The 23,500-nt window shown below is 52.2% G+C and overlaps 6 protein-coding genes across 6 annotated transcripts; 4 read left to right on the forward strand and 2 right to left on the reverse strand.

Annotated features, from left to right (window-relative positions):
- Positions 1–129: 129 nt before the first annotated feature.
- Positions 130–1,729, reverse strand: DGAT2A (Diacylglycerol O-acyltransferase 2A; the record flags this gene model as incomplete). Its single annotated transcript, XM_036632725.1, has 2 exons — positions 130–1,434; positions 1,490–1,729. The coding sequence occupies 2 exons, from the start codon at positions 1,727–1,729 to the stop codon at positions 130–132; spliced, it is 1,545 nt and encodes a 514-aa protein (XP_036501647.1).
- A 1,683-nt stretch (positions 1,730–3,412) lies between these two features.
- KEL3 (Kelch repeat-containing protein 3) lies at positions 3,413–5,631 on the forward strand (the record flags this gene model as incomplete). The annotated part of the gene is made up of 4 exons (XM_036632726.1): positions 3,413–3,463; positions 3,527–5,017; positions 5,068–5,307; positions 5,362–5,631. 4 exons carry the CDS (start codon positions 3,413–3,415, stop codon positions 5,629–5,631), a joined length of 2,052 nt encoding a protein of 683 aa, XP_036501646.1.
- Positions 5,632–5,944: 313 nt separating this feature from the next.
- Positions 5,945–7,526, forward strand: CGCS363_v000878 (DNA-dependent metalloprotease WSS1-like protein; the record flags this gene model as incomplete). The annotated part of the gene is made up of 3 exons (XM_036632727.1): positions 5,945–6,077; positions 6,128–6,299; positions 6,350–7,526. The coding sequence occupies 3 exons, from the start codon at positions 5,945–5,947 to the stop codon at positions 7,524–7,526; spliced, it is 1,482 nt and encodes a 493-aa protein (XP_036501641.1).
- Positions 7,527–10,571: 3,045 nt separating this feature from the next.
- On the forward strand, positions 10,572–11,186 carry CGCS363_v000879 (uncharacterized protein; the record flags this gene model as incomplete). Its single annotated transcript, XM_036632728.1, has 2 exons — positions 10,572–10,762; positions 10,880–11,186. The coding sequence occupies 2 exons, from the start codon at positions 10,572–10,574 to the stop codon at positions 11,184–11,186; spliced, it is 498 nt and encodes a 165-aa protein (XP_036501640.1).
- A 449-nt stretch (positions 11,187–11,635) lies between these two features.
- On the reverse strand, positions 11,636–12,573 carry CGCS363_v000880 (uncharacterized protein; the record flags this gene model as incomplete). The annotated part of the gene is made up of 2 exons (XM_036632729.1): positions 11,636–12,246; positions 12,306–12,573. The coding sequence occupies 2 exons, from the start codon at positions 12,571–12,573 to the stop codon at positions 11,636–11,638; spliced, it is 879 nt and encodes a 292-aa protein (XP_036502284.1).
- Positions 12,574–13,411: 838 nt separating this feature from the next.
- On the forward strand, positions 13,412–14,240 carry CGCS363_v000881 (uncharacterized protein; the record flags this gene model as incomplete). Its single annotated transcript, XM_036632730.1, has 3 exons — positions 13,412–13,560; positions 13,742–13,847; positions 14,154–14,240. The coding sequence occupies 3 exons, from the start codon at positions 13,412–13,414 to the stop codon at positions 14,238–14,240; spliced, it is 342 nt and encodes a 113-aa protein (XP_036502285.1).
- Between the last annotated feature and the right edge of the window lie 9,260 nt (positions 14,241–23,500).

A 23,500-nucleotide genomic window follows, 5' to 3' on the forward strand; every position in this document is an offset into this window, starting at 1 on the left:
GGCGCCAAAACACAAGCAAAATTGAGTCTCTCCTCTGACCAACTCCTGGCCAGCAGCATTCGACTAAAGTAGTAAGTTTGTATACAGGGTGAAAAGGATGTTCCGTCCAATGTTCGAGAGTGTAGCGACTTAAGCAATGAACTGAAGTTCGGCCTTGCGCTCAGGCGCGAACTGATCCTTGTACGTGTCCCAGATCTTCTGCAGCTCGGCAATGTACAGCTCGTGCAAGCGGTCAATCTCTTCCTGTGATGGCTGAGCGGAGGGGGGCGTGGTGACCTTGATAGGCTTTCCGACGACGATGTTCAGAGGTCTACGGTAAGGCATCATGCCCACATCGTAGTTGAGGATACCACGTCCGTGAAGCGCGGGCAAGGTAAACTTGAAAACGCGGAGGACGAACATCTGGAAGTTGTGCACCCAGGGGTGAGTCTTCGGGCTCAGCTGATCGTAGAGGTCGTTCTCGCCGAAGCCCAAGACAGGAACCAGATCGGCTCCAGTTCGCAGGGCCATCTTGATGAAACCCTTGCGGCCCTTCAAGATCAGTCTCAGAGTTCCGGGCTGAGCCTCGAGGGACTCTCTGGCTCCGCCAACGACGATGGTAACGGCGCGGCCCATACCCTCGCCATTGCGGCCGCCTTTGCTCAAGGTGTTCCAGATCGACTCCTTAGAAACAGATCGGACACCCATCGCCAGAATGTAGTCTCGGTACAAGGGGATGCGGAAGTTGTTGTCAAGAGTCAGCAATGAGTTGGTGATTCCCGGGAACTGCTCATCAAAACCAAGAGCGTTGGTCGCAAAAGCGGCGAAAGCGCCATGCGAAATGATTCCATGGGGGTGGTAGCCAAAGATGTACTTCCTGGTAGGTGGTAGATCGTGAGTCTTGTGCAGCTCAGCCGGGTAGTAGTCTGCAAAGAGCCTCCAGATGTAGCGCGAACGCAGCCATTCCGAGCGGTACTTGAGGTTGCCGTCGGATGCGACGCTGGAGAGTGAGAGATGAATCAGGTAAGGAACCAGGAGCGGCCATGTGAAAGGGATGGCGGCGAGGAAGAAGAAGATGGAGACAAATGTCAAGATGGAGAGACCGTGGAACAGAACGGCTCCCGTCTGCAGCCGGCGACTGAAGGGGACCTGAAGAGGTGCAAATCTAATGCCACCAGCTTTCCAGCCGTATCGATGGCTGTTCCTCCTGCCGAATGCAGCCAGGGAGAGACGCGGATATTCGTCATCATCCATGCTCTTCACCGTAGTTGACTCCGGTTTATCTACGTCGAAGCCGTCGACCAATGTCTCGTCGGCGGTGCCCTCGCTTCCAAAGCTTCTCTCTGCGTCAGGGGAGTGTCCGTTGCTATCATCGTCGACGTTGCCCTTCGCCACATCTGCGAATGTCGCTTTTCGTTCATCTCGGTTTTCCTTCTTTGGAGTTTCATGAAGGTTCTGAATGTGAATGTCAGTCGGGCTTACAGCTTGACCGTTTCACACTGTATCTTACTGTAGGCTTCTCCTGTTTCTCGGGGGCAGATTTCTCCTGTTTCTCTTGTTTCTCGGGGGTAGGTTTCGGGGCTTCGGTGGTTGCTGGCTGTGATGGCCCAAGCTCTGGAGCTTCTGCAACGACGTTAATCTTGCGATTCCCTGCCTCAGCCGATTGTGCTGCCAGTTGAGGGTTGCTTGGCTTCCGCTCAGCCCTCTTGGACGGCGACTTGGAACGAGCCGACTTCTTGTTCTTAGGCATGGCTGCTTGTAATTTCGTGATGACAGGTGCCTGCTCCGTTCAAAGACAAGCAATGGCCAACCGTGTAACAAAGCGTGTGTTGCGGAGGAAGAATGGTATTTATGTGGGTGATCCCTTACCTGGACTGACAGCCACTTTCCCCGTGTCCCCAATGCTAGACATGGCTGAGTCGGCGTCGGATGGCGGTAGGGCCGAAGCTTAGACGGCGACAGACGTGCGTTCGACGGCGCAAGCTAGGCCGGGTTGCCCAGGAACGAGGAGCGAGGGACGAAAGACGCGCAGGGCGATGGCGTCTGTGAACGGAGTCGGTCGACTTCTAGCGGCAGACCCACGGCCTGTTCTCAGTAAGGGGCGAGGGTTTGACCAGCAGTGATCGGAAACTTTGGGCGCACAGGGTCCGAAGTCTAAGAGGGAGCGGTTCGAGGAATGCACACAGAGCAAGGGCGGAAGGTTGTGGCGCTGGTCGTGTTGGTAGTGGTGGTGGTGGAAGTGGCAGACGGAGAAGAGTTGCGAAATGAAGTTCAGGTTGGCTGCTGGTGCCGACAGCGGGTGAGACGAGTGAGCCAGCTCTGCTGCCCTGGTCGCGGTACCCCCGAAGCTCCCGCCAATGGCGATGACGTGAGGCTCCACATGCCGGCTTGCGGCTGCGCTGCATGCAGGGTTACCTGCATAAATCGTGCATAACATGCACAAATCCCACATTGCTTTTCGTATGTTTATCAACAACCCCAGTAACTGGGTACGATGAGCTTCCCATTGACATGTGATTGTGGCTTTTGGCTTCCATCGTGTGTCCTTGCGAGTCTTCCAGATCCTGGCCATGAAACGTTCTGGCGCCTGCCGGCAGGCTTCTGTGCATATCCAGCCAGCAGCTTAGTCGAATGGAAGTTCAGCAACACCATCGAACACGTCTCCTACCACATTCACCTCCAGGTTGCAATTGGCCCTTGCAGCAGATCCCCAGACCGATCATCACGGTTGTCTTGGACTAATGTTGTTGAGCTGTTGGTCTGAAACTTGCCTAATCCGCAACAGCACGGCGCTGGCCCAATTCATTGGCTGCTGGTAGCGTGCCGCGTTGCCCGTTTATCTTTGCAAAATCAAGAACAGCCACGTTTCCATGTTCAAGTACCTGTAGAGAGCATGCGGAGGGGATGAACTCTGGCATGTGACAAGACAGTTTAAAACGCCTCTTTCAGAGCTCTGGGATCCATCTTGTCAGCATCCGGTCCGTGCCAAGGCGTCCTGTTATCTAAGGGATCGCTTGGACGGCAAGACACGCGACGCTGAAGCTTCTTCAGAGCCTATTTGCGTCCAACTTATTGCCTTTGTTTGAAGGTGTTCTTCAAATATCTGAAAATGACGGTAATCGTTGAATTTCACCAGCGGATGCTAGTCATATTTGACGGGCTGGTTGCTTCTGAATACCCAATATCTTTCGCAATTACCTATGGCTTATTTTCGCACTGTACATAAACCGCATCAATGCGAGGAAAATACAGTGATTGCGGGGACATTTGAACTGTACGCTCGATCTGATTTGCCCCTCACTCACTCGACATGAAAATTTCCAGCGTGATGAACCCCACCATCATCTCATCCCACCATTCACCCCGCCGACGTCACAAAAGTCAACAATAATTTGCCCGCACTTTATCACTGCACTTTCTAAGACCACCCAAAATGGCCAAGGCTAAGAAGGGCGGCAAGAGCGACGAGAAGGCGGCCAAGGCAGTACGTCCCTCACCAACATGATTAAGCTTCTATTCCACCTTGCCTAACTTGGACATGGAGTAGGCCGCAAAGAAGGCAAAGCAAGCCAACAAGGGTGAAAAGAAGGCCAAGACCAAGGCTGCGAAGCTCGAGGGCAGCGATGCTGAGGACGTGGATCTCGAGCAAGTGCTTGAGGAGTACAAGAGGCAGCAAGAGCAGTTCCTCAAGATCACCGAGACTGTGGCTGAGGCGCCCCCTAAAGCTCGTTCTGCCTCCACACTCATGGCCTCGCCCTGTGATCGCAACAATTTGCTGCTCTTTGGTGGCGAGTACTTCAATGGTGCATTGGCGCAGTTCTTCAATGACTTGCACATCTACTATATTGACCGCGATGAGTGGAGGACGGTGACGTCGCCGAACGCGCCGCTGCCGCGCTCCGGACATGCGTGGACTCGGGCTTCCAACCCGAACCACATTTATCTGTTTGGCGGAGAGTTCTCCTCGCCGAAGCAGGGTACTTTCCACCACTACTCGGACTTCTGGCGCCTGGAGCCTGCCACGAGAGAATGGACAAAGATTGAATGCAAGGGCAAGACACCTCCGGCGAGAAGTGGTCACCGCATGACATACTGGAAGCAGTACATCATTCTGTTCGGTGGTTTCCAAGATACGTCAAACCAGACCAAGTATCTCGCCGACTTGTGGATCTTTGATACCCAGAACTTCTCATGGTTCAGCCCAACGTTGCCTCCGGCTCAGTTGAAGCCTGACCCCAGATCATCCTTCACACTGCTCCCCCACGAGCAAGGAGCGGTCCTCTACGGAGGCTACTCCAGAGTCAAGGCCACGGTTGCGGCCAACAAGCAAGCCAAGGGCTCTGCTCAGGGGCAGAGGAACATCCTGAAACCCATGGTTCACGATGACTGCTTCTTCCTCAGAATGTCTCTGCCCGCTGAAGGCTCACCGGCCACCGCCCCTCCCGTTGTCCGCTGGGAACGACGCAAGAAGCCTGCCAATGCTCCTAACCCCAAGCGAGCGGGTTCCACCATGACATGGCACAAGGGACGTGGCATTCTGTTTGGAGGTGTGCATGACGTGGAGCAGAGTGAAGAGGGAATAGACAGCGAGTTCTTCAGGGAGTTGTTTGCATGGAACATTGAGCGTAATCGCTTCTTCCCGCTGGTTCTCCGCAAGGCCCGTCAACAAAAGAAGCAAGTCGTTGAACAGCGCGGTGGCCGTCGTAACAGAGCCCAGGATCGAGAGGAAGAGCTTCTCAGACAGCTGGCCGCTCTGGAGACGGGCAAGTCTTTGGAGGACGCCGAGGACATGGAGCTTGACAAGAAGGAGGAGTCCGAGGAGGAAGTTAAGCCTTTGAGGGAGATGCCCATCACCATGGAGCTACCTCATCAGCGATTCAACGCTCAGCTTGCCGTCCAGGACGATGTGCTTTACATCTATGGTGGCACGTTCGAGCAGAAGGATCGCGAGTTTACATTCGATGATTTGTATGCTGTGGATCTTGGAAAGATGGATGGATGCAAGGAGATCTTCAACAGGCCCGTCGAGGACTGGATCGTGAGCGCATTCGAGTACCTTCTCTCCGTTGCCATACTGACATTGCATAGGATTCCGAGGATGAAGACGAGGACGACGAGGACGACGAAGATGATGAAGACTACGACGAGGATGAAGATGAGGAAATGGAAGAAGAGGAGAAGCCGAGACTGCACACGGAAAGCAAGCGCAAGAAGAAGGTCGACGAAGCGTCTGTTGCCGGTTCTGAAACCACCGCGGCGGCATCCACGGAGGATGACGATACAGAGGCGACAGAGGAGACGGTCGATGACGGCCTTCCTCATCCTAGAGTGAGTGAAACCCCGCAAACATTGGAATCGCATCTTTTTCTAACGACGGCACAGCCCTTCGAGTCCCGTCGTGACTTCTTTGTTCGTACCACCGCGGAGTGGCAGGAGATTCTTATGACCAACTTGCGGTGGAAGAACATCCAACCAGAGACACTCGCCATCAAGGAAATCAAGGCGAAGGCTTTCGGGCTCAGTGAGGAGAAGTGGTGGGATTGCCGAGAGGAGATCACGGCTCTGGAAGAGGAGCAGGAGGCTGCTGGCATCCAGGAGGTTGTGTCGCTTGCCGAGAGAGGCGATGCGTCTGGTGGTGCAAAGAGACGATGATTCATCAAATATCCAGCCGGATAGAAATGATGAAAATATTCGTTGACAGTATAGCAAAACGGAGGTGTTGTAGGGTTGACCTTTCGATTCGATGCACCTACCTGACCACTGAAGTGTCGCACGTGACCTCGCGTCTTTGCACTATCGCCCCTCCGCAGGCAGCTGCGTCCTCTGCCGCAAAAGCCACTTCAAGCAAACGCGTGAAACCAGAAAACTAGCTAAGCAATCCGCGATTTGGATTCCATGATTTCCGGATTTCGCACATTTACGGTTTGGAGATTAAGCTGTCGTTTGTGTTCATCTTCAGCCCACCATGCCGATCGGCATCCAGCGGCTCAACGCGAAGCGCTCGCACCCAAATGATCGCATCATCTTCATCAAACCGCTGAAGGGCCCAGGCGAGAAAATCGCCCAGGACTATCTGGAGAGAATTGCGGCGCAATGCTGTCAGTCTCCCGCATGATGCAGACCGAGGAACCTGGCTGACTGAAAAAAGTACCCATCATGAAAGAAAACCACCTATCGGTGATGTCATTGGAAGAGTATGAGCCAAACCCTGAGTTTGTCGGAAGAAACTTCAACGCCGGCGAAATCGTGCAGCTGGTTCTCAAGTCGCGCTCTGGGAGATGGCTTCCGTTTGAGTATGTTCAGATGGTCATGATGCACGAGTATGTACGCACTGTTCGAAGACGGCATCCCGTATCTCACCCTCTCCTAGGTTGGCGCACTGCAAACAAATGAATCACTCCAGAGCATTTTGGGCCGTCAGGAATCAGTACGCAGAGCAGATGAGAGGCTTGTGGCAGCGAGGCTACACCGGCGAGGGCATTTGGGGTCGTGGCACCTTGCTGCAGACGGGCGAGTTCCAGAACAATGTGGCACTACCCAGCGAGCCACTGCCTGAGCATCTCTGCGGCGGAACATATCGCTCGCGTGGTCGCAAGAGAAAGGCCAAGCCCAAGCTCTCCTACAAAGAACAGAAGGAACGTCGGATTCTCAAGAAGTTTGGCGCAAACGGCGTTGCGCTCGGTGCGGATGAGGAGACGAAGGTCAAGCTGGAGGGCGGCAAACGCACTCAGGCAAAACCTCGCGTGGCTGGGAGTGCCAGAGGTCGCGAATTACGAGCAGCGGCAGCATTGGCGCGCTTCGACCAGCAGAAGAAGGAACCCCAGGAGGACTTCACAGTCAAAAACGAGGAGGACAGCACGGAGAGCGAGTACGAGGATGACCCGGTGGATGTCAAGTCCGAGGATGCCGTTGATATTGATGGCAAGAAGATGCTTGACGGCAAGGGTCGCGGGATGATAAAGGTCTGCGAGGACGAGAACCCTGACGATCTGGATGCGCAGAATGAGCTCCAGGAGCTGCGCGCGTCCGTCAAACAGTGGCGACAAACACATCTCAGTTTCAAACGCGAAGACGAGCCCTCGGCATCGGCATCTCAAGCTAAAGCAAATAAGCCAAAGCAAGAGAAGCGAAAGACCACGACGGATCAAGCCTCAAAGCAAGAAACCCCGCCGATAGTCAAAAAGGAAGAAGGCGTTGAAGACGAGCCAGTGCCGATCTCGGACATTGAGAGCGCACCACCGCCGGTCAAGAGAGAAGCAGATGACGATTCGCGGCCATTGTCAACCGGCCGTCCGAGCTCGCCGACGCGCCCGTTATCAGTTACCGATCACACAAGAGCAGCGCCTTCGTATATCCGCTGTGGAGTGTGCTCTTTTGAGAACCCGCTCCTCTCGATAACCTGCGAGATTTGCTCCCACGTGTTCGACCCGGCAAGCGTGCCGAACTCCTGGCGGTGCGACCGTGAGATGTGCCATAGCACTCAACATGTTAACCCCGGCGACTTCGGGGTCTGCGGATTATGCGGCCAAAGAAAGAAGCAAAACTGATTCAAGCTAGCAACTGGTCGCCTCCGAAGATTCATGACAAATGTTTTCGGGTGCTTTGCCAATAGAGCATCACGTTGATTTCTCGATGAACAACATGCAGGAAAACTGATTGCCAGGATGGCGGAAAGGAAAAAGTCATGAGCTATGAGGCTATGAACGCATGTTAATATCAATCACTATCCGCCCCCTGCAGGACTGACTAAGGGGACGGGCCATAAGGCTCATTTTCTTGGCAGGGCAGCGGGTCCTTCACTTTCGCGATAGATTATCAACCTGTTATTCTGGGAAACGATATCCTCCTCCGTCCCCAAAGTTCGTACTCAATTTACGAGAAAAAAGCTTCAGCCCAAGACAGTATTTGAGGCTCACTTGTCAAGTCTTCAAGTAAAGTTCGGCTGGGCTGGTCCCTGTGGAACCCGGACCGTCCGCAGCGTCCGCAGTGCGCTGAAGAGCGGTTCGCCTAAGTTCTAACCGACACCCTGGGCTGGTTCAAGAGAGGGGCGTCCAGCGGCTTAATCTGTGCGAAACATGGAGAAGGAAAAAAGGAACCACCAGACCAGAGCCGATCGATGGAGCAGGGCCTTTTGAAGTGGGCTGTTGCGAAATACCGACCGGCGCTGCGTTGCCGGATTGACGTTCTTCTCGCAAGGTCTTACGAAAAATGACTTGCTTGCGGGCCTTTCACAACACACAATCACCTAAAAGCCAAGAGGACACATTTTCAAGTTTTCTACCGCAGCCAAGGGCAATGAAACAAGAAATATCAAAAGGAGGAGTTGTTCGGGATTGTCAGGGCCAAGAGCTCCTCCTGTAAGGGCTTCTCGGTACTTTGTTTGCACACACGCACACGTTTGCGCCGCCTCCTCGATGACAATTGAATACAACCCAGAATGCCGGGAGCTATGGACGGCGCGTGCGGGACTTTGGGTTTTTCAAGGTTCGCTAAGGTGTCTGATAAACAAAAGATCAGCAAGCTTGGACAGACGTGACTTCAGCATGGTTGTCACAGATGGATTGCACTCTGTGCCTATTCTCGGGGATCTGCTCTATATCGCGGCGCATCCTATTGACAAGCTACAGCGAATCAGCCACCACAAATCAGCCAACCAACCCAGGCACGCAATAACCAGAGCAAAGCAGAACGGGATAGCCAAGCTATCTTAAGCCTCAGCCAAGGGTTTCGCTATCCCCTTCGTCACATCATCGCGCACCCCGCGGCACTTGTGGTTGGTGATAGCTCCAACGTTCGAGGTCGCGAAACTAGTTAGCCCAAAAGAGGGAGGTCGAGGCCCGATTCCTCTTCCCCTCTGCGCATCCCCGGAGCACACGCACGACTGCGGTAGGTGGTAGTCGCTACCGCGCTGGAGGGACCCAAGTGCGAGCCTGCAGTGTTCTTGTCAGACGGTGGAGATTCGCGGGAATACCGGGATGGCCCCACCGCTCGAGTTTCAGAAGCCTTAAAATGGCACCTCGTCGTCTGAACCGAACGGCATGGGGGGCCCATGTTTCACTTTGCGACTCCGGATGGGCGCCGCCGAAGACAACTGGCCCGCCTGTGAGTAACGCCTGTGGCCGCCTGCTGGCCTTGCGAGTGATCACCGAAACTTGTTCCTGTGTTCCTCCCCTTCCCCCTTTCCGCTTCCCGACCTTCCGCAACTCTCAGTGTCGTGCTCGACGTCGGTTGCGCTCATCACCGTCCCCTTGCCCCCGTCTGAATTCCTGCCCATGACATGACGTCCAGAGAGGAAGACCCCTGCACGCGCACCGCCCGGTATCGAACCTATCGAACCTATCGAACCTCATGCGCCGAGAGCACCAGCCCAGCGCCAACCGTCGATCCGGGATAGCGACTAAAGAGCCCCCCTGACCTTGGGCTCCAGGCCCAATGAGGTGGTGACTCGAGGTTTAGCCTAACGGTACTAAGGTTAATGGGGACAACCTGCCAAAAAAGACAGGTCGTGAACCTGCGACTTTCGAAGCTGCCGGCCCCAAGCCACCATCGCGCAACGACCTCTCTCAGTCCACGCCAAGTGTCAAGTCAAACCTGGCTCCCCTTCTCCACAGCCGCGATGCGTGTCGTCAGAAGCTTGACGTCCGCGCGGTTCGAATTCTCCATTGGTGATCTTGTGCTTGCGCTTGCGTATCGCAGGTACGCCAGCGCCATCTGTGCAGTTACAACAGGTACAACATGACTGATGAACAATATCCGTCTGACTTACCTTCCCGACAGGGGAGGCAGGTGGTGGACTCCATCCCATATCGGCGTGGCCCCATCAGTCCGATTGCCAGTGGCCACCCTTTTCATTGCGCAAACATGGAGAAGCCCGGTCCAAAAAAAACCTGGGAACCGGGGTCTGGCGTGATTTGATTTGGGAACCTGAACAGCCAAACGGGTTCAACTGCAAGAAAATAACCATCGGCTGAGCCAAGGCCACACCCCCCTCCCCTCCCCAGATCCCAGACTTTAGTGTGAGCGGGAAGGAAAGGGCCAAGGGACGGAAGGAAGGAAGGAAGGAGAAATTTTGAAGATTGTGTTACAAGCTAACCACTACTTAGTGGCTTGCCCTTCCTCCTTCATCGTGCGTCCTTTCCTAGGCTCCCTTTCCTTCTTCTCTCCTTCCATCTTTGAATTGTTTCGTGAACTTTCCCACATTCTTTTCCAGCCAAACACGCAAACAAGACAGTCTATTGACCGTCACTTCCTTTCTTTCTTTCCCAACCGACGATCTGTGATCCGTTTTTCCATTCTTTCCCTCCCGAGAGGTTGACCTTGTTCTTTTTTTTCGACAAGCATCCAAACGAGTCAAAACGTCCCAGCAACTTTCAGTCATTCTCGAAATACCATCGCAAGTGAAGTCAAGCCACCTGAACGAAGAAAAAGAAAAGAGACATTCCGAGTTTGCAACCGAAACGAAACGAAACGATCTCGCAGAGAAGGACTCGAGAATCAGTGGCTTGTTCGAGAACGATTCAGAACCTCAACCTCACTTACACCCAAACCCGAAACACTTCGAGACCACCACACATCAACGACAGCAAACAACAATGTTCACCATGCTCGTTCACACCTTCGTCCTCCTCCTCACCGCGACGGCCGCCCTCGCCGCCCCGGCTCAGCACCGTCACTGGCCGCGCTTCACCGTGCCCCAGCAGCACTTTGAGGTCCTCGGCATGCGCGCCCAGACGGAGGTCAACCCGGCCGCCGTGTTGGAGGCGACGTGCATCGACCGCAACGCGTATGTCTTTCACTTACACCACTTCCTCCCATCATCACGCCCGAACCCCACCTTCCAACTTAACACCGATACCCGCTACACCTTTACATTGGTCAATCACGTACTAACACATCCCAGCCATATCGTCTCCCACGACGCAAACTCAGCCGAGCTCGCCATCTGCGGCGGCATCTCTGGCTCCGCGACCGCCTGCAAGGGCAACCCGTCCACCACCATCGGCCAGTCCGGCTCCGCCCGCTTCACCATCAAGCCCACGACTGCCGGCGCCACCATCAACATCTCCAAGAACAAGTGGGAGCAGTGCGTCCGCGCCGCCCGCGACAAGTGCCCCACCGGCAGCGTCCGCGCTACCTGCTCCGGCGGCGCCACCTCCGGCGACGTCGAGTTCATCCTCGAGGCCATGCCTCCGTCTGGCGAGCTGTAATACAGCTTCAAGCCTAAATGTTCTGGCGGCGGGTGAGGGGACGTTGAGCAAGGCGTGTGTATCTTTTTCATTTTTCTCTGTTCGACACATTTTTATATTCTCGAGGAGGGGTTTTCTTTGGTTAGGAACTCTTGCTCTGGCTGTGCCGTGGCTCGGCTCTTCGGACGGTAGAAGATCTGAACACCTGTTGGAGGATTCGAGCCGTGGTCGGCTTGGTTGAAGCTTCGGCTGTATATATCACGGTGGCCAGAAGGTCGTCTTTACATGTACAAAAGCATTCCGTTAGGAACTGATGAATCAATCCACGGGCTCAAGTCAAAACAATTCGTTCCATTCTCAAAACAATTTGATGTGGGGTATCATGAACGCCATCTCGAAGCTCCCAGAACCTCCTTGCGTGAAAAACATAAAAAATACCAGATCTTATAACACAATCCGTGGATCCCTCCTCAATACCCATACCTCGTAGCGCACTCCTCACGGTGCGTCTCCAAACAGTCCAGCGCGCACACCCGCGTCCCGCACTTCATACACTTCACCCGCCCCCAGTAACCGCAGACCTCGCAGAACGTCCGTTCGGGGTACCGCGTGTCCTCGTCAGCCCACTCGGCCCGCGCGTCCCAGAAGCTCAGCATCGGCTGCGCGAGGAGCCAGCGCAGCTCCTCGTCCGTCGGGGGCTCGGGCACGCGGGAGACGAGCAGCGGGTCTTCGTCGCCCGGGTGCGCTGGCGGGAGCGGCTTGTCGTAGGGCGCGAGGACCGGCCCGCCGCCTGAAGAATCCCCGAGGGCAGGCGGCGCGGGCGCCATTTCGACGTCTTCTGGCTCGGGTGCGGGTGCGGGTTTTGGGGTGGATGTCTTTGAGCGCTTGGCGGCATTGCGCTTTGTGTGTTGGTTCGGGTGGGGTGGTTTATTCGCGGGCTTCGCGGTGTGCTGGTTCGGGTGCGGCGCGGGGGTGTTTTCTGCGTGGGAGATGTGTGCGAGGTGGTCGTCGAGGTGGTTTGAGAATGTCTTTTGGGACTGGAGGATTTTGCGGACGTTCGGTGTGCTTTTCGTCTGGGCTGCTTTTGGTCGTTTGTGGTAAGCCGGGGGTGTCTATGTACTAGGAAAGGAAGAAGCTCACCTCTGCTACCCCCTTTGGCGGGGATGGGAATCGTCGCGTCCCGGCCCCAGTCCTTGTCCAAGGCCTCGAGCTCCTTGCGGATCTTGGCCTCCTGGCGGACGTTGAGGTCGGAGGCGGAAGGGTTCGCCTTGGTGCGCGCGGCGCGTTTGCGGTTCGCGGGCTGGAGGGCGGCGGCGGCGGGGTTGACGCCCGTGTCGGGAACGTAGGCCCATCCCGGGGCGGATGTCGTCTTTGCGCTTGCGAGCTCGTAGACGCCGAAGTTGTTCATCTTTTGGTTTCGGGGGTGGGTGTGTAGATGTTAAAGTTGAGCGTTGGTGCAGGACGTCTGGGTAGGTGGTCAAGAAGCTCGACTTTTTTTGTGACCAATCAGAGTAGAGGAAATTGGCGATGTGGTAATTTTGGCCAATGAGGCGTGGCTGGCGACAGCAATTGAGAGCTCCTTATGAGTGCGTAGTAAGAATAGCTACGAGATATTTTGTGAAAAGTCAAATAATGCCCCAATTTCGACACTTATGCAACTGCCATTCGATTCTTCACCTACAAGACGTCATCATGGTCTTTCCCAGGTCGCAAAACGCCGACCAAGTGCCGGAGCTTTGTAAGAGACGCACCCCTTCCGAACCCCCCTTCAGTGGGCCATGAAGCCACCACCCCCAGACAGCAAATCCCCCAGACACCGAAAAACCTCGAAATTTCTGACCAATGGGCTGTGCCCAATGGCTTCCCGGCTAATCCCGCCGTGGCCGGCGCTGACGGAGGACAACGGTACCTGAGGTAATGGGCGGCGCAGCGGCAGAGCCAAGCCAGAGGGACGAGCAGCACCGACTACCTACCTGCGCAACAAGCATTAGCCGAACCATAGCTTCCCTCCCGCCCAATTTACGACCGACCCGAACCTGCAATTCCAACCTCCATTGCATACACCACACCCCCCCATCCCATCTTGCCTCCACCACCGGGTTGCGAGCTCTTATTTTTTTTCTTCCTCCTCACCACGACACACAGAACCGAGCAAACCTCGTGAGCGACCAGAACTCACCTCTCGCCCCGGTCGCACGCACACGAAACCTACCCGAATCGAACGCCCGACGACACACGACGCAACAATGTCCTCCCGCATCCTCTCCCGCGCGCTCCCCCGCGCCTCCGGCCTGCCCATCCGCGCCGCCCGCTCCTTCCAGACCTCCTCCGCCCTGCGCGACGCCGCCGCCGCTCCTCTGCCTGCCCGGAAACCCGTCGGTGCCTTCCGTGGAGGGTGAGTGTCCTCCCTCCCCCCGTCTGGCCGAGCTTCGTCGAGTTCGCCTCCAGCTGCCCTACGTCATGCCCGCTAGGGGGGATCAATTGGCCTCACGTGCCGTGCGCAGTCGCAGACGCCGCCATACGGCTCTGATGCTCACAGGAGATGGATGCAGTGCTGACCTCAATGCTTTTCGCAGTCTCTTCGGCTTCTTCCTCGGCAGCTCCCTCGCCGGCGCCGGCGTCTACTCGTACCTCCTCCAAGAATACAAGACCTCGAACGAGCTCCTGACGGAGGATATCTACGTGCGTCTTTGCATCTGATATTGTCTCTCTCTGACTCCCGATGTGCCCCCGCGCCGGCTCTCTGCATGTCTCTTCTTTGTCTTTCTCTTTCCTCTATCCGAGGGTTTCAGAGGAGCCGGTTGAACATCCTTTTCTTGCACGCTGCAGAAGGGGGCATTTTCCCATATTTCTTTAGTAGACTCTGCCCTTCCAGTGTGGCGCATCTTGTGTTTCTTTATTTTCGAGAACTCCCTTCTCGTCTTCAATATTCTGGCTTCCAGCGCTTTGAAGGGTCAAGTAAAGCTAACCGGTAGTTCTGTGCCACAGTCACTCCAGGCCGCCGTCCAGCGCGTGACCAACTACGTCCAGGCATTGGAGGAGAAGATGGATGCCCTCGAGCGCAAGAGAAAATAAAAAAACACAACAGCCGGTTTTCTTCGAGGAAGCGACAGGATGGAGAGTGAGGGATACATTGTGGTAATTGCGGCGACAGGAGGCGGGGGGCATGGATGGATTGGGTTTGAGGGTGGACAGCACACACACAAAAAGCACCAAATACAACAAAGCAGCAGCACAATGGTTCACGAATCGACGTCCCGAAACAAGCAAACAAACAGGTTCTTTCATCCCCTCTCTTCTGCCGAGGTCACTGTGAGTGAGTGGGCTGGATGGGGGTTGTGTATGTTTGGATTAGTGAGGTGAGGCGAGGTGTGTATGTGTATACCAAGGATGTAGCAACATGCAGCGAGATGATGGCACGACGAATTTCATACTGGTTGTACTCATCTACTAGGCGTGCGTTTGTTGTTGGTGTTGAATGATGTGCCGGTATTTAAGGTCCAAGAGACTAGGCTATGTCCAGAACCTGGCAATCAATACTCTTGGAGCAATTTAGGTCTAGCAGGCCCAAGATTTATTCTCGACCCCAGGCAAAAGCAACATCTGTAACCCTTCAGGCCGGGAGGACCGGGTGACGACTGTTCGTCCGCCAACCTTGCTACCCTGCGGCACTCGTCGGTTATTCATTCTCATTCATTCTCTATGGGTGCTGCTGGTGTTGGCTTCCCATATCAGGTAGCCGTCCATCATGGACCCCACGACTGTTACCGCGGCGGTTGATCCTGAGTCACGGATCGGGGACAATCTTATTTGCTCTGCAACTTAATGAGAGGAACTTAGGCTTTATTTATGTACGCTCTTGACACTCACTGGCCTGCTTTTCAAATATACTGCGGTCCGATGTTAGGTATTTCGTCTACAATGTTGTGAAGACTAAGCTGGCAAGACGTTCCCAGGTTATCGGCATGAATGGAAAGCTTCGTCGTTTCCCCTACTGCTTCTGATTTCACTACAGGAGCTTACGGCGGCCTTACCTTGATGGTACGATTTTGAAGTCTGTTAGTTTGTCACTGGAGACTCAGGAAGTTGAGCCTAGGGTAATTTCGAAAGCTTCTTTGAACTGGGCTGCAGGAACGGCGCCGCTGGAGCTGGAACATCATAAGATCAATACGAGAGAGTCTCTGGGGCTACGATCAAGTCGTCGACGATGAACAAGACATACATTTAAGTGCTCCACTGCAAAGATTATTTTGCTCACTCCAATCAGATGGTGGTAGTGTTCCTTATCCGATGTGAAATTCCCCGGAACACTTTGTTTCTAGCCCAGGAGGAAGTGTTCTCTCAGTTAGTGTGTGGCGCTGTCTGCTTTCTGGACTCTGGGCACCAGTCTCCAGCATTGTTCTTGTGTTATTGGGATCCCACTGCGCAGAGGTGTCAAGGCACACCGCCAACAAGCAATATGTGAGAAAGTCCTGGGGCCGGGGAGGTGACCGCTTGCATTATCATGTTGTTTGAGCTATGATAACAAAGAATTGTGGAATGATAACTCAATTACCAACCAAACGGTATGATTGTGCCTCCATGATGAGATGTTGATGGGTGAAACGGGCGGCTTCTTTTTATACTCCCCTGCATCGGTGGCATGATAGGCTACCTAGCTTCAGAACCAGCGTTCCTGCTCTTTAGCAGCCTTCGCTCAGATGCTGTTAACCGTCTCTTCTTAGGAGGAGAGACTTATATAAAGACTGTGCGTTTATCGCCAGAGAAGACATCCAAACAGACAATGTATTGGTTGCGACGTCTTTGTGTAAAATATTAGAATTCGCAGCCCATTCCAAGATGTAATTCGACAACCTACACACAGAGATTCTTATAGACTTGAGAACTGTTGAGCGTGATGTAAAGGGTGTCAGGCGCTGCTTTCCGTCACCTTTTCAACTATATGTGACGATGTATCCGGGATGGTTAAGCGGTTCACTCTTCTGGGACCTCAGACCTGTGGACATTTGAACGCACCTAGCTGTGTAAACTGCCATTGCAGACACCAAACGCTACATTCAGCTAATAACCCAACGGGGATTCGAATACTCATTGTGCCTTGCTTGGTTCTCATGCAAATTTTGATTTTGCGCCGGCTTATATTCGCTGCCAGGAAAGTAACACGTGGGTGGAGATGAGTGCATGGACACAGTCCCTTGTGTTAGAAGCATGGAGCGCTGTTATGCTGGATGTACCTCTCTGGATTACAAGAGACGATATTCACATCAGAGGGTTTCTAAACATGCGGACCACAAAGCAAGTTTCATTGACGATAAGTTAAACGATGAGAGACAAAACCAGAAGCATGTAATGAAGCTTTGTTTGAATCTTTCAACGTAGGCCACTCCCGTTATCCAGTATTTCATCTTTTACATATTTGGCCTGCCCTTTTTGTGATTATCTAGCATCCAAGAACTTATGAAGATAGCAACTACACTATCAGCTAAAGGCATGGGTACACCCTCACCAGTGAGAACTCCATGAGACTGAGCGTATCTAGATGAAATGGTGGCAATGAGAGACCGAGACTCCGTTCCATTTTGCCAAGGAAAACAAAGAGACCAAATCTAACTCCTGAATTTATCTAGTCTTCCGCCTTTTAGACCTGCTTTTCCCAAATGAAGTTAGCTGATCAAGTGGTGCAATCTTTATAAATTCATGCAGCCGTTCATTCAGTGTTTGTACAAGTAGCAATGCGGCAAAGAGGCTCTCATGTGGTGCTGGCCACCTTTCTCACAAGGGGCAGTGCTTTTAAGAGGGGCTTTTGAGTATGACGAGCCATGTACCGTCCCTCCGCTATCGACTTTTGTTGTTGCTTTCTCGGCTTTGCCTGGGTATTTGAGCACTCAAATCTAACAGATCATCATATTCAAAAAGCAAGATTCGCCCAACGTATCATGTCAGTCTAACGAAGCGGATACGCTTCGTTTTTCAAAAGAATACGTGGAAAAAAGACCGATCGGTTGCGCGGCAATGCGACCTATCTTTCGATCGAGCTCTGCTTCAAACATGATATGCGAAATATTCGCGGAAGCATGGGTTACTAACATGTTTGCCCTACGGATTGGTCACTTGGGTCTACGCTTATAAATTGGCAAACAAGGCGCCACCACCAGGTGACAGTATAAACCGAGTACACACTCAAGGAAAGAGCTCAGATCATACATTGAAAGGCATCCGTTTGCCAGTGAATCGAGACGTCTGTTCACGCAATCAGATCAGCACCTGTTTGATCAGTAAAGCACGTCGGATGCAGCCTGCACACTCCAGAAAGTAGAGATCTCGTTGGCGCTTTAGGATCTTGTGCTTCCTATGTCCATTGATTATACTTCGTGTCATAAGCGGGGAAGAGCGGAAATGCCCTGATTTGAAAAGCACAAAATGCATTACAGGTCACATCCGGGGACTGTGCCCCAAGTTATCATTATTTGGGTGGCAGCTGGGTAGCGCAAACAAACACATGGACACAAAGACATAATTTGGGGGTTCAAACAAGAACGAATAAAACCATTGAAGTTATATTCGAGAGATTGAGACTGTACGATGGATATTGGTAGCCTCAGCTGCGGGTGCCTGAAAATGAATCTTATCCTGGTACCTTACTTTCTCACATCAGCAAGAAGCTATTGGGGTGCTTGTCGGCACCAAAAGGAGAGCTTTTCTATGAAATGTTCAGCGGTAGAGTACTTTCAAACGCCATTTCTCTTCCCATACTGTTTCTTCTTGGAGAACCCCAAAGCATTCGTGTGCCCAACGTCGATACCAAAACATGCGCTCTCTGAAACCTCCTGCTGATCTCCAGCATCCAAGTCACTGCTATCTTCCCTAGAAGGGCTCGCCGGACTGCTGTTATTGCTGTCCTTCGAACGATCCCACCAGCCCAAGCTGAAAACAAATCCATGCAGACTTTGACTTAGCTCACGCTCAGTCATAAGGCTAGCATCTTTGGGTAAGATGCCAATTTTGGGATCGCAGAGTTGCGAGTCGGCAAGGAACCCCATAGTGCTGGCTATGCTGCAGGGGTTTCGGGGTAAAGTACCCCGTATCTTGACTAGTCTGTATCCCATGAAGCTGAGAATTGTTGCCGCTGCTAGTAAAAGCTGGAGTATTATTTTGGAACCCCTATGGATTGTAAGGCGGGTTGTTGTCCGCAACGAAGTGCCCTGTATCGACGTCCCAGAGTCTTTTGACCGGAAGTTCAGGTCTATGACGTGCGCGAAGTACTCCTTGAAAAGGCGAGTAACAACCTCGGTGAGCGCACCAGCGTTGGATGAACCCAACATGTCCCAGGGCGACGTTCCACGTGAGCCAAAAATGATGTGTAGAAAAAAGATGTCGAGGTCATTAGTATATTGGACAGTATGATTCGACGCTATCGGAAACCCGGTCAGACCGGACTTAAGGAACCCTTTCGTTCTGAAAGCCAAATCCGCCGATTTCGTTGTCCCGTTGACCCAATATTTGGCGTTTTCTGGATGTAGCTGGATATCACCAACGTTGATATTGCGGGGATTGCCTATGTAGGTGATTGTCGCTGGAATCTCTTCAATCTTCTGGGAACAGAACAGGGCGGTAAGGTTGTTGTTTTTCATTTCAGGTCCATTGCCTTCGATGTCGCCCAACTTGCCGAACAAGAAAGCAGTCGAGGGACATGCTGTCTTAGACTCTCCGGGTGTAGCTTCCAGTTCCATTTGTTGCCCAATCCAGAAGTCTCTAGTGGATAATTCGCTGGTTTCAACCCCAAACATTGTGTATCTTGCGACCAAGTTCTCCGTGTCTCCGCGCCCACTAGAATTAACAGAACAACCAGCTGGCACGGTCTTGTTAAGTGTAATCAGTACGTTCATGAATTGTGTGGGTGCTGATATGCCAATTTTCCCCAAGTCTACCGTAAAAACATCTGGCTCAACGAGGATTTCTGACTGGGGTACAGTCTCACAGTTCAAGATTGGCCGAAGTACGGCGGTATCATACGTATGCTTTGTTGTGTCGAGATATTTTGTGGTACCGAGAGATACTTTGGGAAGCACGTCGTAGCCCTGTATGTAGCTGGTGGTATTGGCTCCTCCATGACGGATGATATTGAGTGTAACTGAAGCTCCTTGATCGTCATGATTATTGGTAAACCAACTCGTGTCCCAGCTTTGGATCGTTGCTGAGGACACTGATGATATCTGGACGGGATCGCCCATAACCCACAGTCCAGAGACAATTATCGTCAGGAAGCTGGCAAAGAGTGTGGAAAGATTGCTTGCTGCTGACCCGAATTGGCGTAGACGGAAAGTGTCGACTAGGACGAGAAAAGGTGACACCCCCAGTACATGAGACAATAGACTTCTATGGGCTGGCACGCTCCCCGAGCGAAGAATGCTGTAAGGAGTGAAGATTGCTATCTCAAAATCCAAGTTGTTGAACAAGGTAGCGATGACAAAAGCAAGCAGGGTTGACGCCAGTCGGATGGCGTAGGATGGGGTAGCTGAGCTGCTACTATCGAAGTCAAATAAGCCGTGTTGTCCATCTGAGATACGCTGAAGAATCTCGAGAAGAGAGATAGTGAACAGGGGCAGGCCGAAACATAGAACCACGACGGGCAAACTGGCGGGTAGTGGACGCCATGGTCGCTTTTCTGAATGTCTGCCTCGAGGAAGTGCTTTGCGGGTGCTGCCAAAGGCCTCAATTCGTGGTCCATTCCTGGAGGGATTGATAATAAAATGCATATTCTCTAGTTTTCTCTTGAGCTGGTTGCTTCTACAGTGGCCAATGTCTTTCAAAACGGCAAGCAATGTAGGGCTATTTGCAAGTATAGAGGCAAATGAGGCGATGGATCCGGTAACATCAAGCTGATGTTCGCTGTTGGTAATAAGAAAGCTTAGAAAAATGCAGAATAATGATAAAAGAAAAAACCCGGACACGATAGGCCAGAGCGTGTAATGTCGAAGGTGTAATCGGTTTTCGCTAAAATGTGCGACTGCTTCGGAAGTTTTCTCATCAGGATCTTCCACGAGCAATGCCTTTTGTGCAAACTCAACGAATACGCCTTCGAAAACGATAGTGGATAGGTTGCTTAAGCGGGAGGGCTGTAGTAGAGCGTCCACGCCTTCCCCTGTCAACTTCGATCGAGCCGCTAGTAATTGAAAAAAAGAAAAAGCCTCGTATGACGAGGCATTGATTTTGGTAATACTTGGATCCACAAGTAATGTTGTTGAGGCAACATTGAGTTTAGCCATCAATACGTCTGCAAGATCCTGGTTTGTCAGGTTTGGTAGATGCTTCGGGGAGCTGTCGAGCATCGGGATTTTATTGAAAGTGGTCTCCCCGCTCAGGATGTTTTGTGTTAGATTCGCTGAAACCATGCCGTAGCCAACCTCACAGATTGTCGCGCGAGCCTTCTTTATATTGACACGACTGTAACGTTGACCATCTATCTCAGTTGAGAGGTCTGCTACTGCGATTGCGTATCGAATGTCAGATTCAGATGACTCTGACAAACGCATGTTGTCCAGGCTATCATGAGATGCACAGTCTACCTTGTCAACTGAGTAGATCCTAGGGTCGTTGCGGCACCCAGATACGCAAGAAAGCCGTAAATTATACAATATATCGGATGAACAGGAAGATGAGTTGAATCTGTAGTAAAGAACATCCCTTTCGGTAAAATGGGTTTTTGGAAGCGACAGAGACGCCTCTTGGCAACTGATGCTAGGTATAAAGACATCGACGACGGCGGTAACTGATGTAATGTTTGACGAAAGTTTAAGTGGACTCAATGACTGGTAAACGATGTTTCCTGGTCTTATATCCACAAGGGTTGGTTTTGTAGCATTATTGAGCGTTGCTAAGTACGACCAGGGAAGGATATCTCCCCTAATGTCCCACATGTGCTCAGCGTTGAAGATATTTTGATACCTGATGGATGCTGGTTCCAACTGCCACGTCAATTCGACCACAAATAATGTAGTGGAAAGGAGAATGATCAACTTGAGAACGAAAAAGCTCATGGTTGATATAAAAACGGCGTAGTGACCGTTCTTAAGAGCGCTGACGCAGACCATTGGTTGGAATGGAGAGATGTAGTCGAGCAGAACCGACCGGGCAGCTGTCGAGGGCCCTTGGGACATTTCCCACCATGGTTGCATAGCTCTGCAGTTGTAGTCGACTTGTCGCCAAAGTGCAAGTATAAGGACGAGCACTCCAGTGGGGCCGTATGTCCACGAGTAGCTGCTCGAAGACAATGAAAGTGGGAGACCATTCTGTGCTGTTATGTGTCGAGAGACGCCAATCAGTGCCAGTGCACAGGCTATGAACAAGAAAGAGAAGGCCATCAAAATGGTTCTCCGGAGCCAAAAGTTTTGTTGCTGTTGTCGAACTTGCCCGTCAGGGGCGGGAAGCAGGCTGCTTTGAGGCCGGCTTTCGTCAGCGTCGCCATCTTGGTCGGGAGAAGCCCCCGGGCCGTTTGATGGACGGAGTAGCTTCATGTTATCTTTGGCGAGTCGAACGTCTACTTCGGAGGGAAGAATAATCTTTCGTATAGCGCGCAGAAGATGATCTGGGTTCGACCGAGGTCACCCTAAGCCGCTCCGTGTCGCGTTTTGTATCAGGTTAGGGAGGTTGATGGACAATCATAACGTACAGCGCGAGCAGGCAGTAAACGAGACGTACAGACGAAGAGCGATGATCGTTCTTTTGTGACATTAAACAATGGGACAAGCTCTGTACCACAAGCCTGTCCACACCACTTGGCTCTGGGCCTGATGCAATGCTGGGAGAAGGGGCTGAATGTAGGAACTTTTGAGGGCTTGGCGTTGGGTTTCGCCACCGACGTGCTGCGTTGCTTATCAGAAGATCCTGCCTTGAGCCTCTCACATGGAACCAAAGCCTGCGTTGTCAGCCTCAATCCCACGTTACAAACGGTACCAGCTCCAAAGAATGCCCACAGCCTGCTGCATTAGCTGCAGGTTGCATCCGCTGTCACGCAATTTTCCTTCCAATCATGACATACATGGACGCAGCCTGATCTATTTTGGTTTAGGGTATGGCACGCGTAGTCAAACAGTAGATAAGATCAAACGTCATGAATTTCAATGATGTTATCTCGCCAAGAGATTCTACGCAAGCTATCAAATTACGATTCCTGTGACATCCAGGATCCTCATTGACTGAAAGTGAGTTGAAGCGTGGACAGCTTGGATTTGCTGATGTACATGTACTCAGCTCGATAGAACTGTGAAATGGATTTCCAATCTGTCATTACACGTTCGACCAGTTTGTATTCTGCAAAAGGCTATATTTTTATTGAAGTCTTCCATTACAGAGGGAATGGACGTTGAGTCTCAATAATGGCCCCTCAGCATTATTGACTAAATATGAAAGCCGCCTATGTTTCGCTTAGGATGAGTAAAGGAACTCGAACGTATGACGTGTAATAAGGCCCAGGTCTGGAGGCACTATGATATCACGGGGAGCTCGCTTGCCTTCGCAGTCATTCCAAAGAGAAAGCACAGATAAGGTCTCTATGCTGCATTGTCGTATGATGTGGGGTATAAGGTGTGAAAAGCAAGGAAAGTTCAAAATCAGTAGAAGAAGGATGATAGTTATCCTGCATCCCATTCGTCATGGCTCTGGCCCTCAGTGTTGTGTCGAGTGTAGTTATGTACGTATTCGCCTGACGGAAGCGGACGATTTTAAACGGATTCACCCCTTCTATCATTACTTTCTCCAAGAGAGGTAAATAAAACAGCTAGAGAACCTACCGACCACCAAAGTTGACCCGTTCGACCCTGATCTGATTGTGGAGAGAGTAACAGATTGGACACCACATGGACTTTTACACACAACAATATCGACGTCATGTTCGTGTGACGCATAAGCGAAGCAAGAACTTCCTAAGAAAGAATGTCTATAAAATGGATTTGACTGCAGACACATCATTTCTTCCATTACAAAATCGGACGATGGCAAGGGAAGACCAAAACGTACAGAATAGCATCAAACACGCCTTCTTAGCGTACTTCCCAGATCATACGAACATTCAGACAATAGACACACAAACAACACTCGAAGACTCCAGCCAAACGGTACTTCTACCTTTAGTCATCCCGGTCATCCGTCACAGTCGCTCACGTATTCAGAATCCCGCTATGCCCAAGCATATACGTCAAGCCCAGTTCTCAAGTCATGCGAGATGATCTAGATGGTCTTGATGGTTGAGACGACCGTGGCCTCTATCTTCATGAGACAACCCTGCGCTAGCCATTCGATTGCGGTTCTCGCCATCTCTACAAACCCACCATCAATCT

This window comes from Colletotrichum siamense, assembly GCF_013390195.1.
Source record: "Colletotrichum siamense strain Cg363 chromosome Unknown KSG_Cg363_contig01, whole genome shotgun sequence".
NCBI lineage: Eukaryota > Fungi > Ascomycota > Sordariomycetes > Glomerellales > Glomerellaceae > Colletotrichum > Colletotrichum siamense.